Genomic DNA, 13,957 nt, shown 5'->3' with positions numbered 1-13,957 from the left:
GATAGTACGGTCCATCAGTATCGATCACCATCCCCTATATTATGATATACCTGGACATCAATGTTGATCCCCCTTGAAACTATATGAACCAGATGCTTATGGGGAAAGCATTTCTGTACAGCCTCTACATCACAAATGCCATTGATTAAACCCTAATCATTATACTGTGGAAGATCGCATCCCAAGCTTCATTGTCTGATTGCCACTAAGCTGATCTGATGATATGGGACGATGAGACTGATACTTGTAAGATGGCTAGCGAATATATATTGAAGAGTTTTGTTGAAGGGATCAGATGTATCAAATGTACAAATTTTAATTAAATATTTACTTTATTCTCTAGATACGCGAGTTATATACATTAGGCCATACACATAAATACATGGTATATCGTTTCGAACGCCTTTTCAAAGGGTCACTGAGACGAGAGTATGTACTAAGTGTCTCATTATTTTTTTTTAATTCTCTGGTGCTGACTATTTTAGCATTAAGGGAGGACTCCCAATTCGTTTAGTTTGTTCGTCTTGATTGAAGACTGTTCTTTACATACGTTAGGTGATCATACAATTCCTTGTTCATTGAATTTACAGATGGATTTATATTGTTACTTCTCTGTCTAGATTTTATGGTACACAGCGTTCTTCGGGGAGTACATTAAGCGTCATGGAAAAATGTATGGAATTTACAGGATTACATACGGATAATTCATGTCTCTGGGCTGGGTATTCACCCGAGAGGAAAATATTTCATTGATATACACAGGGGCCGTGACGAGGAAACAAAACAAATTAAATTTGCTTTTATAGTTAAACGCATTGTGTTAAATAACCCTACTCTTGAGTCGCGGCACTTTAAACGAATTAAAAAAAAGAAAAAACTTGTTCTGTGTCTTGGAAGAACCTCATTTTTTGTTGATTTATTTTTTTTTAACTTAGATGGACCATTTTCATGAATTGAAAAATTTTCCTCTCCCGCGAAACAGCATGAATGATCAAATGATCAAGAATTAAATTAATCATTGGAAGTGATGCACTTTCTCTTATACAGAGATTTATATTTTTCTCCTACTCTGTTGGTAAATTACTCTTGAAATTTTAAATGCATGAGCTTAAAATTTTCCACAACTCCAAAATAATAATAAATTCATGTGTATTTTTCCACCACCGAATCTGTTAATTTAATGAAACATTGACGATTTGGAAAATCAACCCAAAACTTTTTGAATTTTTCAGTCGAATGGAAAAGCTATGAACATTTTCAAAATCCGAAATGATGTTGTGCATGAAATTTCAAGAACTATTCACCAGTGCAATGAACCTTTTTCTCCGTTTCATGAGCGACAAGTACCAAACAGTTAATCCCCAATTGGCCACAATCCCATCAATTTCAACATACCATACCAACGATTTCAATAAATTTGTATCGACATAACCATCCGTCCCATTATGTACAAGAAACAATTCCCTCCCATTAACTTCAGTGATTTTTTTAACACGAATTCTCAACAAACATCAAATCCGTAACAGCGAAATTTCAATTGTACCTTAAATATTTCTGTTGAATGTCCAGCAGATGATAATCATCGAAATCATTCTGCTAAACCAGACAGTCTAGTTATCAGTAATTGCACGTTCATTGTAATTAAGCGATTAAGTATTCCTGGGCATCTTATTAATCATCTTGTACCAATTAAAAGTTATAATTGGAACAAAAGCTTAGTGAAAGTTACCAGAGGGTGGGGGAGGATCCAAGTGTCGGTAAAATCACCCTGATGTTTTGATATACTACATCAATATAGCGAGAGGGGGTGGGGTGGGGGTTGGTAAACCGTTTTATTCCCGATATTGATTGGAAAGTCGGGAGACAATTGGACAAGTCCCTGTGACAAAAGATCGAACACGAATGATCGACTGGTTTTCGGATTTTCGCATTTGTTAAACTGTTGGGTAAACTACCCCCGAGGTCATAAAATAATTTCTCCTCCTATCCTCATTATTCGGAAATAAAATCGAATGAACATTGTCTATCGTCATAATATTACTATGAACACTAAATGCAAAAAGTGTTTTCATGAAATACAACCGCATTATTATTCAATAGATATATCAATCGGCGATTTGCCTCACTGCAACTGGTTTATTTTTTAATGGACTAGGTGGATGCAAACAGTCAGTGAACAACCCGTAATAATGAACAAAGCACACACATACTCAGCTGTACAATATAACAATCATCAAAAGACTCGGTTTTTAAATATTCTGTATTCATTTGAATTTTCGTAATTTGAATTATTAAACGATTCACTCAGTTTTATTCATTCAAATCTACACAGTTCATTATGCTCACGATTGTCTCCATTCATCACTGTGTCAATGATTTCTGTGGCGCAAATACTCAGGTGATAATGAATTCACTTGAATTCAACCCGTTATGAGGATCCTCTGGATGATGAGGGCCGCTGTTAACAGTGGAAGACACGGGCTTGATAAACTCGCGTGGCCTTGAACTGAAACGTAAAAAGGATAATTATGAAACAATTTATTTGCGTCTGTACATTGTCAATTATATGCAAACCGAGTCGTAATAATGGATGAAGTGGTACAGAGGAGACGACAAAAGAGTCATGAACGAGAGGGAAAATGAGAGAGAAGTTTAAGGTTTCGACTGAGACAGAGTTGGAAAGGTAAAGTTGGCCCTCGCTTGGTTGATTTTAATTTCAACTCTAATTGGTTCGTCTCGTTAAACAAGTAATTATTTCCCGTTCTACTTAACCACGCGATTAATATCTATACCCACATTGGATTCCAAACAGTCGGCTCCCGACGATTTGGAAAGCTTCGAATATTTTATGAAAAAATTGAGTTGAATTGGAATTTATTATTCACTCGATTTTTCAATCGCTGTTCGTGGTGGATAAAAATTGGAGTGCATTCGGAGAAGAAGAATTCAATATAAATTCTTCACGGTAATAACTCTCGTATTGAGCTACTATTCGTGCATCATTGCGATGATTCTGCGGGTGTACCTTGGCTCACTGGAAAATTGGCTGTTTCACGATATAATCATACGTAGGTTGCTATCGAACAGCCGGAGAATTGAATCGAACCAGTGGAAAAAGCTTTACTACCTGGCAGCATGTAACGCATCGTGAAATTCACATCCACAACCGTCCGGAAACGATTATTTCACGATTCAGGCCAAGTCCGAAGGGTTTGATTCTCTGTCTTTTCCCATCGACACTGAGATATTGTACGGGAAGGGGGTGCAATTGGCTACGATACAGTATGTACAGAGCCAATGGCCAAATAAAACGTGAACACATGATCTTGGCACAAGTCCTACACGAATTGTACAAAACTACAATCGAGGAATACGTTTTTCAACTTAAATTCTACACACATACAGCCCACGAAGGATTTAACTCAATGAGAAAATGGAAGATTATTAGAAGTAATTTCGTCGAGCTGTTCGCACGATTTTCACGGATATGTTTGAGTTTGAAATAGCCCGAGTTCATCCCCTTCTCGTATCCTCACTAAATGTACAACGTTTTACCGTAAATTTTATATATATATATATTGATCGACGTACAATTCAGCTGAACTTACGCCGCTATTCGTCGTTCACACGTACTGCTTTCGTTATTTTTCGACCTATCGACTATTTTTTACCTCTTGTTTCACGTTTATATGACATCTCAATTGCATTACTTTACGACTGTCAGAATGATCAGACAGAAAATTGTCTGTAACAAATTCAGTTGAAGATCGAACGAGAAAAATGTGATTACAGATCAAAATTCAAGGAATGAAAGGAACTTACACAGGACAATTGTTTACGGTTGGCGGTATAATGGCGAGCCAACTCTCGTGCGGTAACTTGTTGGCCAAGAGCTAATTTAAGTCGCAATTAGACGGTAAGTTACGGATACATAGGTTCTCTCTCTCTGGTCGGGGACGCTCTGCGAATATATATAACGCAGAACGGACGGAGGTTTGCAGGGTGCGCCATTGTAAATTATTGTTTTAATTTCTTGGCGGGTGGTATAAGGTGTGCTGAGACGCAGTGCCAAGGTAATTTTATGGACTTGTGAATCCACGGGGTTTCAGTGTAACTCCCTTGAAAGGATTTTTTTTTTTCATTTTTTCATTATACGGATTAGTCTTGAGGTAATAACTGCAGCTACTTGCGCTTAATATTGAAATTCAATTCAATTTTCATGTACGTGGAGATTTGGCATTCCGCCAAATGCTGTAATTATTTTTTAGTTTTTTTAAATACATACGGGGGAAAGCAATTATGTCTGCGGAGAATTGATTCCCTTGAGGAAAGTATTTGTTTTATATTATATTTCTTCGATTAAATCTACTGCGATTCTCATTAGGCCCTGGTTAGGACTTAATTAGGGCAATCTTAGCACTCGTGGGAATGAATGAATTGCACATGATTTCGAGGAAATCCCATTTATGATTATTTAAATTTTTTTCAATCAGTGGTAATGGGATTATTTAAAAACTTGATCTCTGACGATTTTTGATACAACTGAATTAAATATTTGATTCAATTCAATAGTAAAGACTGAGTCAAAATTGCGATTGAACATATTGTATCACTCGGTAAATCCACTTCTATTCCCCGTCTACCATATAAAAAGGAAAACCCCTCGTAAACCTGCGGGATAAGTTTGACTGTGAAAAATATGTCAACAGCGTTACAGCTCGCGGAAAAAAATAAAAGTCACTTATTTTAGTTCTTAAACACTTCGTCACAACATCAATGAATATTTCACTGAATCGTGGGTATGGAAAACATAAACCTGGGGATTCAGTGGGGATGTATGGAAGGGGGAGGATACAGAAAGCGATAGAATAAATCATCTGGTCACGTTCAGTTGATGTTCGTGCTTGTGGTGGGGGGATGAAGAGTGCCAAAATCTAACGAATATGCGATCGGGTCCTGGAATTCCGGGAGAGCACTGGAAAAATTTACCAACGAGGGTCATAATTTGTATTGTATCTCTCGAAAAAAATTCACCATCCCTTCGATTTTACCGCGGCGCACAAGAATTTTTTTCTACATTCCAGTATTTGAAAAGCATCACCAGTGGAATAATAGTGGTTGCGTCTCTTCGCGATATATTTCACGTGAACACTCCTATTTTGGTGAACCATTTTGTTGTGCCAGTCCGGTAATTTTTGTGAGACTTTTCCGCACGTTCTAAAGAAAAATTTATATCAAGATGGCACAGATTGGATAATGACCGAGATTATGAATTATTTTTATCGTTCATGTATCGAATAAATTAATGGTAAAAACCGAAGTGGCCTCGCCATGTTTTTTACGTCTTATCGGGGATAAATATAGATTTTTTTTCAGGTTACTATATTGTCAGCGGCGTAAAGGGGACAAATTAACGATTAAAAAACTCGTGCATCGATTACTACTGGTATACTTAATTAAATAAACAAAAAAAAAATGGACGGAATATTCAATATGTCTCATGAAAATTCAATCGATGCGACATGAATTCATGGAGTCTCCGGAAAAAAGGGAAACCATTTCCATTGATCAGTCACTAATACCGAATATCGTTATGGCGGCCCTCAGTTGCGAATGTACCATCATTAGAAATAAATAATTGTTATGTTTGGTAACTAGTACGGTTAATTGATAATCCCATTACCGTATCGGGAGCGGTAAACGTCGAGTAGATTGAATTTACCGTCAACGATCGGCGAGTTAAACCAAATTCAAGCCGTTTCACCAGCCGGTACGTTAATTAGAGAATCGGAGCAGTTGATGAGGAACAACCCAATTAATTCACTTATAATACAATATTGGATTCTGGGTGAACATAATCTTACTCACCAAAAACGTGAGTTTTACGCAGATCCTGGAGTCGTTCGGTGGACCGTTCACTCGTCTCCACGAGTGATTCACACCTTCACAAATAAAAAAAATTAATCGATTAATTGCAGTTGTACTAATCTGAGGTATAATTATAAAAAATTCAATAATTTCTCGAATGTATTCAAAGAACGTTGCCGCAGAGAATTTCTCTCACCCAAATGGTTTTCGCGATCGATCAAATGCTGATAGATAGTACAAATCAATAGCTTCCACAAATTTACTAGTTTTTATGATCTCATCAACGATGAAACAACAGAATTGTTTATAAATTCTAGTCACAAGCCAAAAAAATTGCAATATTTCCCCCGTGTTCTGCTGTTAACGGGGATGTTCCCTAATCAAAAGAGGTAATTCATAATCGATTGGATTTTACATAGCTTATTCTATGAGGACATAATACTCGTCTCCATTTCTAAAACATGAATGAACAGAAATCATCGGTAAATTGAGCACTGAAAGGGGATTTAAATTTTCCAATTCATCATATTCAGTGCTCACTTCTAAATACCCGATAACTGAAATTTCAATGACGAATTGGACTTTGGGACATGATATTGGGAACTTCTATCGATTTTCTGAACACCAACAGTAATTTTCAAACCCTAGATGAATTACAACTGTAAATACCTCACGTCAATTCGCCCTTCAGTCAAGTGATCCGGTCCCACCTCAAGCCTTAAACTTGAAATTGTTGACAGTAAATCCTTCTGTGGTATTAGGGTTTCTGAATCTGGTTTAACCTGAAAATAATCAGCGCAAGTTACATTGCTCGTCGATATCGAAATTGCCTCCATTGATTGATTGAATTAATGGTTTGATGAATCGAGTTACTGGATAATGTCTGATTGTCTCTATCGTATATTTGGAAATCAAGTTTTTTTTGTTAATTGAACAATCATTTGAACAGTGATATTTGTATGGTATTGATAGGAGTTATCTGGGGAGTTTTAAGGTTTCGTTGTATCAATAGCCTGTTGGATTTTTTTATACTCTTCATATTATCTGCTCGGATGCCTAAAATAATGTTTAAAATGATCGTTAAAGTATTTTCATTTCCTAAAAATTCGTCGCTTCTCCTCGGATACATTCTCTCCCGAATAAGTCACATGAGTACACATTTAATTCCAAGTTGAGTTTGTACACGTAGAAGTCATAAAAACCGAAAATTTACCTCTGGAAAACCTGCAACTATTTATTCATAAACAAAACTATAGTTCTACACAGTTTAGGCTTCAGGTATTTTTGGAGTCTAAATGAAAATAATAAAATTGCCATGAGCATCATTCCAGTAGCGAAATGGTGAAACAAGATGACTCACTTCTGATTATGGACCACATTTTAATGAATATTTCAAAATCTAGGGGAGATAGCCAAATTTTCATTAGAATCTCGTTTGTGGAGGGAATTAAGAGCTACAACAAATATCTTGACGAAAATTCTGCTAACTCTCTTAGATTCGGAGATATTCCTCAATAACTCACCTCAGAAATCAATCACCTTATCTTATTTTACCACCTCGCTATTGATTTCTTTCCTTTTGCCCTCTGGATGCCAATGAAGACTGCAGTATCTTTTAGTCGACGTCAGAGAGCCTCGAAATTATATTACATTTTGTTCACATAATTCACATTGAATTCTAGTTGCGTTCATCGTTTGAATTGACAGTTCAAAAATGTTCACCTATGCAGGGTGCGTAACTGCTGAATATAATGGGCTTTAGAGAATATCCTCACTCAACTTTTTATTCCAAATTATGATTTGAAATGAAGACTTGATATAAATATTTTTCAGGTAAGTGATGCAGGTGCATTTCCTCTTGAATGAACACAACGACCTAGCAGTATCAAGAAATTGAAGGAGCATGTCTAAACCAGGTTCATGTCTAAATGACTTCGAAAAAGCAACTGTTCACGAAAAAACCTGGTCAAAACGACCTGAATCAGGTAATTAAACACATAAATAAGTAAAAGTAAAAATTCACGACTAAAAAAATTACAATAAACCACAATTTTAAATATAAATTACTGCCACATCCTCATCGCGTCCTACTCCACATGAATTATAGAAATGAAGTAAATAATATAAAATAGATAATGTAATATACAATATAATCTGTAATATATAAAATATTTCTATAATATATAACACGTTATCCAAACGTAGTTATTAGTGTACAAAATATTGAAAACCACTCGTGAAAGAATCCTAGCCATTACCATTCTCCCTAATATTTTTCCTACCAGGAACTCCTTACGATCAATGAATCAATGCCATTAATATCGTTAGAGGTGAATTTCAGGTTTTCATATTGGTCCTGTCATTCAAAACATTGATCTGAATAATTTAATACCTGCAGAGGGAAATCACGATATTTGCTATTGACGTATATGAAAGAGTCGACGAGGTATCCAATAGAATGACTCCAAAATATTAAAAAAAAGCACGGATGGATTTCAGCTGCACGCTTCGTTAATTAAAGCTTTGCCTCATCAACTCAATTTCGATGTTCTACCTACGCTCGCATTTAACGATCCTCATCCTCACTGGCAAACTTCGTGAGCAATCACAGTTAATGACAACTCGTCTTTCATGTTTTTTTTTCGATTTTCATTGTAGAAAAATAACTACCCTCCTGGATATAAAATATCGGAAAATTGTACATCGCTGAAATGAAATAAGATCAAGTGGATAAATCATACTAACTTTTATTCCATTGATGAACCAGGTGATCCGCGCTGCTGGAGAAGATGCAGCGCTGGTACAGTTGAGAGCCAGAATATCACCACTGGCATAAACCTTTTCCTCACTAGTGATAGTAGGCTCGCCATTAGGTAAAGCTGAAAAAAATGACGTGTCAGTGTAAAAAATCTCCCAGATAAATTTTGAAGTATTTTTTTTTCAAATATCAAGAAATACATTTGCTAACGAGAACGTCGCCACACGTTCTCTGAAATTTCTTCATCACTCGTTCCATATTAAATACTCGGTGCTTAACTCACGCGACGTTCCATTGAAACCATATCCTTAATTAAGTCACAGCCCGAAGGTATTTCGCGCAATAATCGTAACGCTGTAGAGAAGTTTATAAGATTCAAAGTATTTCCGTCCTCATTAAACAACTCTTCATTGAAGGGGAAGTGAATGGGTAAAAAAATATAAGAAATGATAAACATAAAATTTTCGTTATAGCTCGGTTTTGTTCCATTACGATGTAATAGAATTTTCCTCACTGAATGTAAAATGAGAAGGTGTGAGTTATCTGTTAAACGATGATCTCTCAAAACTTCGGACGAATGGGAAATTCTAAGTACTGCTAGTATGTCGACAGCAGCGTGACAAGGGGGTACATTTGGGGTAGGGGAGGGGGCAAGGGAGGGGGGTAAATGTTCAAAACGCGTTTGGATGTTACGATGCCCAAGACTTACGAGGTCGTAATATTTATCGCGTTTCGACGTCTTTATAACCAACCCTAAACTTTAACGACACGATAGATGAATGTTTTTGAAGCATTCTTTCCGAAATATTCTTCCCTTGGTTATCCACGTTTGTTCGTGCCAATGTATACACGCATATACATCAGTGAAAACAGGAAAGTATACATGTGAATAGGTACATGTGGATCGTTTTCCCATAAACACGTAGGCGACCTCAGTGCGGTTACAGTATAGAAATAAAGTAGAGAGAGCAATTCCCTGAGTCACTCCCCCAAGGATAACACAGCCCTTGTCCCTGACGTTGGTGTGATAAAAATGCGAAGAGCAGTAGCTAAACTCAACATGACGATAAGACATTCGACAAATTGCTATCGATTCATCGAGGGGAAACCAAACCAGGAAGATAATTGCTCATCGATAAACGATAAGTCTTGTTATTTCAGATGTTCCTTTCATCTGTCCTAGTTTTCTCTCACGACTGGACGCCCGTCTAGTTGATGGACTTTTCGATTTTATAGGTTTAATTGCAGGGGATCTGCAATGGCTGGTAAAGAAATTTGGGTTTTGATATCATGCGGAATTTGTATGGGATAATTTGGAAATTTAGAGATTAATTTCGGAAAAGTTTGAGATATACAATGTGAAGTGGGAGGAATTGTACTCACATTCTCATGTAATACTAGTGGAGTAGTCAGTTCATTAACTTTGTTAATTAAGACCTCTAATTTAATTTGAATTAAACATCAATCAAAATGTGAAAATATAACACTCAGAGAACTCGAAATTTTATTTGTTTTTACTATTGAAATTCTATTGTTTTTAAATTGCAAAATAACGTTTATTTAAATCTTACTTTATTGTTATTTAATTATATCTCATTTTTAGTTTTTATTAGATAAATAAAATCGATATATTGATGGAATTAGCCAAATATAAAAAGAAGAAGAAGACTCATGAATTTTTTATTATTATTGAAAAAATGATTTATGGTATGGTTTTTAGTACTAACCAATTATCTCCATGTAGCCCTTCCCTTTGACTGATAAAAAACTAGGGGCTTCAGCGCTCACTTCGCACTTGTAAACACCCGTTGAGTCCAACGTCACGTGCTTCAGTATCACTTTTTGGCTGTTGGAGTTGTGATGCTGTAACAAAATTCCATTAATGATTAATAGACTATCAATCACTGGACTAGTACTGTACAGGTCGGTGTCTTACAGTGGACGGGAAAATGAAACATGACGTGACCTGCGATAAAAGATATTCGGGTGAATACGTGAGCCCTTGAAATGGGATGAATTGAAACGAGAATCGAGAAATACCATTAAATGAAACCGCAACTTGGCAACTTTGTTCCATTTCCTATAGTGGTCCCTTCGTGTCCCTTTCATCGCCGTAACCATGAGTTATTTCATCATACGTTTCATGATCACGTTTTACGGATATTGGACATGGCATGGAATTTCGACTCGTCAGCCAATTCCATGATGTTTAGTCCACGAAATTTTCCTCATTTTAATAATAATAGTTTGATGGATGGATTCGGTTGGGTTATGACGGGAAATGTTATTAATTTGTTGGAAGAGTGATCAGTTGAGTCCCCCAAGAAATATTCTATGAATAAACAGACCCACAAAAAATAATCCAGGAAAAATCGATCACGAAACAATAGCCCATGGAAAAAACAGCCCGAGGAAAAGATAACTCATGAACACAATGGCCCATAATAGGCGCATAGTATCAGTCCATCATAATCCATATTACATTTTGATTTTAACTTCGGTGTAATTAAAAATTTTCTCGAAATTCGTTCTTCCAGACAATCAGAAATTTACAAAAATGAAAAATCATTAACGGATTTTATTTAAAGTTCATGGTTACACTCAAAAGCAGTAAGATTGTCATCATTAAAATCTAATCAAGTTAAAATGAATTATCAGTCTCATCATGCACCTTATGCATCGACTCAGTGGAATTGTCACTGGACAAGAATTTCCAATACGCTCCCTAGATATTTCAGCAAACAAATTTTAACGGGTTTCACCGTAGATGAGTTCGTACGTTCACTTTGTTTGCGAGGAGGGGAAATAGGGAGAAATATAATGAGTATACAGCTTAGCAGACGTTAATGGATCATTTAGTATAACGTACGAGCGATTATTCATAGTGCCATTCAATAGAAGAATCATGATGCATTAATATCTCTCAAATATGCAAATACTAAAATAATGATCCTCAATAAAAAGGCAATTAGGTTATCGTTCATTCGGAACTTGATCAAGATATTTCACCAACAATTGAACATAATTCCAGTAATGAAAATGAAGAGTAGTACTCTTTTCCCAAGAGTCAATTAGTGCAAATTCCAAAGGCATCCTTCTCGCTTGTTTACTAAATCGTTGGTGGGAGCTCTGGGGCTTTTACTCGATAAGTCTCGGGAGTTGAGTTTGACCGTGGTAAGGGAAGTTTCAAATGGGTAAGTGAAATATCTAGCTTTGGGATAACTGAGAGTAGAAGCGGGACTGCTTGATTGAAATTTGAAACTTTAATGGAGGATAATGTGACCGTCCAGTCGTTCTGAAATTTATAATTACCCTGCGGAGTGGAAAAATTATAACGATTTAATTAGTATTTATGGTTATACACAACCACTTGACATGACCAGTTTATAAAAAACTATTTTTAAATAAGAGCTTCAAGGGGCATCAATCATTATCAATCGATGATAATGAACATCCGAAGGAGTTTATATATTTTACATATTTTATCCCTAAATTATATACTTATACTCCGTTCCCAATTGCATGTTTGTTTATTGTGTACCAAGGAGTGCAGGCAAACCCCCTCAATTTAACTAACAATTTATTTCTTTGTCATAAAAAAATTCCGATGGTGCTATACTATGTGATAAAACATGACTCCGCTCTCCATTTACGGTTCCTATAATTTATCATTTCAAGAGGGTAATTATTTGCTCTAGTCGATTGACACTGACCATAGCTTCTCCAAAAATTCTCTGAGTTGATGGAAGTAATCTATGTAACAGCGATAACAATGAAACAGAAATTGTTTTTGGACATTCTGTGATGAACATCGCGTAATCGGATTTATTTCATTTCTAGACTGTAAGAGCATTGTTTGAATTATTATTTATTTCCAGAGTTTTCATCTTTACAGTTTCATGGTATATTCAATGAGGGTTGTATTTTATTCTGATTTTCTACGATGATTTCCACTTCCCAGTTGGATTTAACCGAGGCCAGGAAATGGTTGGGCCGTTGGGTAAGTAGCTTGGCCAAATCTACAGGGAGACGTGACGGGGAAGAGTACAGACGGTAAGATGAGGGGTATGAGGTATCGTGAAACGTGGCAGTTGTAGGTGAAGGTACCTGGGGCAAGCTGTAGGTAAGAGAGTGTGAGTTTATTTTTATTCCCGCTTTGAATATGCGGCTTTATTATATGCGTCTATGGGTACACCCTCGACGAATAAATTGAAATATTTTATGCAGACTAGTTGCCTTGAGCATAAGAAATTTCTCTGTTATATCGACGAGTGGAGGAGTGGATAGTACTAAAGAGTTATAACGAATAAGGCGAAGGAGTGATACCATTCATGGAGTATTGGGATCTCTTGGGGTTGGACGGAAAAGGCGTTTGCCCATTTTATTCACTGTTCCCTGTCAATAAGAAAGCTGTAGAATTGAACTGACGATGTTTTTTTTTCTAAAAATTTTATTTCTCGAGATTCGATAGGGAAAATTTCGAGGAATCATTCGGTGGAAATCGAGAGTAGGAAGAAGATTGAAATATTCATAATAGATTGAGAAGGGAATAGAGGAGTGAAGCAATGGAAATGTCATTTTTTGCTTCTTATCGCGAAGAAGACATGATTTCTTTAAATATTTGTTTAGAGGTCAGGATATTTTTCTATGATTTTTAGGCGCTGATATGAAATTTTGGTGGGTTTAAGGTCTTTTTTTAACGTATGTGCTGTTCGTCATTCTGTTGAAAAAACGTTCTCAGCAGGCAAAGAGAGAAGAGGACTGTGATGGACTTCATCATGAAAAATTGGAATATTTTAAATAGTTGAACATAAAATATGCATATAATAAGGCAAGATTGGATTTTAGAGATATTTATTCATTTTAGTGATATTTATTTTTTAAGGGCTGTTGCGATAATAGTGGACATATCGAGGGGTTTTTATTTGTGAGAAACTTACATCAACTTCTACGCCCTCCACTTGATAGCTGTGTTGGCTTCTGTCTGAACTCGGAACGTATTTGTAGAATTCCTCGTTGTCTTTGTACCATGACACTGAGTACAATTTTTCAGATTCCAAGTCATAGCTGAAATGAGAATAAAGAGGGGTTGCAGTGAGAGAAATAATATGTACAAATAACGTGCTCGAATCGTTAAATTAGGATTTCGCTGTGTTGTTATGGAATATATAACATATAATATATTTCATTATTAAAAATGACTGCAGAAGACATTGAAATGCAGTTTTTGATAATTTCACTGGTAATTTTATCATGTTTCCCGTGTATGAACAACCGAAAACTAAAAATCGAATCAAGTTTCTACACAATCCGACAGATAGGATTGTTTAC

General features: G+C 36.1%; 1 protein-coding gene across 8 annotated transcripts in view; it reads right to left on the bottom strand.

The window, feature by feature from the left end:
* Positions 1–319: 319 nt before the first annotated feature.
* Positions 320–13,957, bottom strand: part of LOC135164278 (uncharacterized) — a 40,895-nt gene continuing 27,257 nt past the window's right edge. For all 8 annotated transcript variants that reach the window (XM_064124470.1, XM_064124469.1, XM_064124466.1 and 5 more), the window contains 6 exons: positions 13,567–13,693; positions 10,354–10,489; positions 8,614–8,747; positions 6,538–6,650; positions 5,869–5,942; positions 320–2,506 (listed from right to left, as the gene is read on the bottom strand). In XM_064124470.1, coding sequence (XP_063980540.1) covers positions 2,421–2,506; positions 5,869–5,942; positions 6,538–6,650; positions 8,614–8,747; positions 10,354–10,489; positions 13,567–13,693 — 670 coding nt within the window. In that variant the 3' untranslated portion in view covers positions 320–2,420. The remainder of the gene's footprint in view (positions 2,507–5,868; positions 5,943–6,537; positions 6,651–8,613; positions 8,748–10,353; positions 10,490–13,566; positions 13,694–13,957) is intronic.

The sequence above is a fragment of the Diachasmimorpha longicaudata genome, chromosome 7, assembly GCF_034640455.1.
Source record: "Diachasmimorpha longicaudata isolate KC_UGA_2023 chromosome 7, iyDiaLong2, whole genome shotgun sequence".
NCBI lineage: Eukaryota > Metazoa > Arthropoda > Insecta > Hymenoptera > Braconidae > Diachasmimorpha > Diachasmimorpha longicaudata.
The sequence above is the reverse complement of the archived record's forward strand: the minus strand, read 5'-3'. Positions and strand labels throughout refer to the sequence as shown.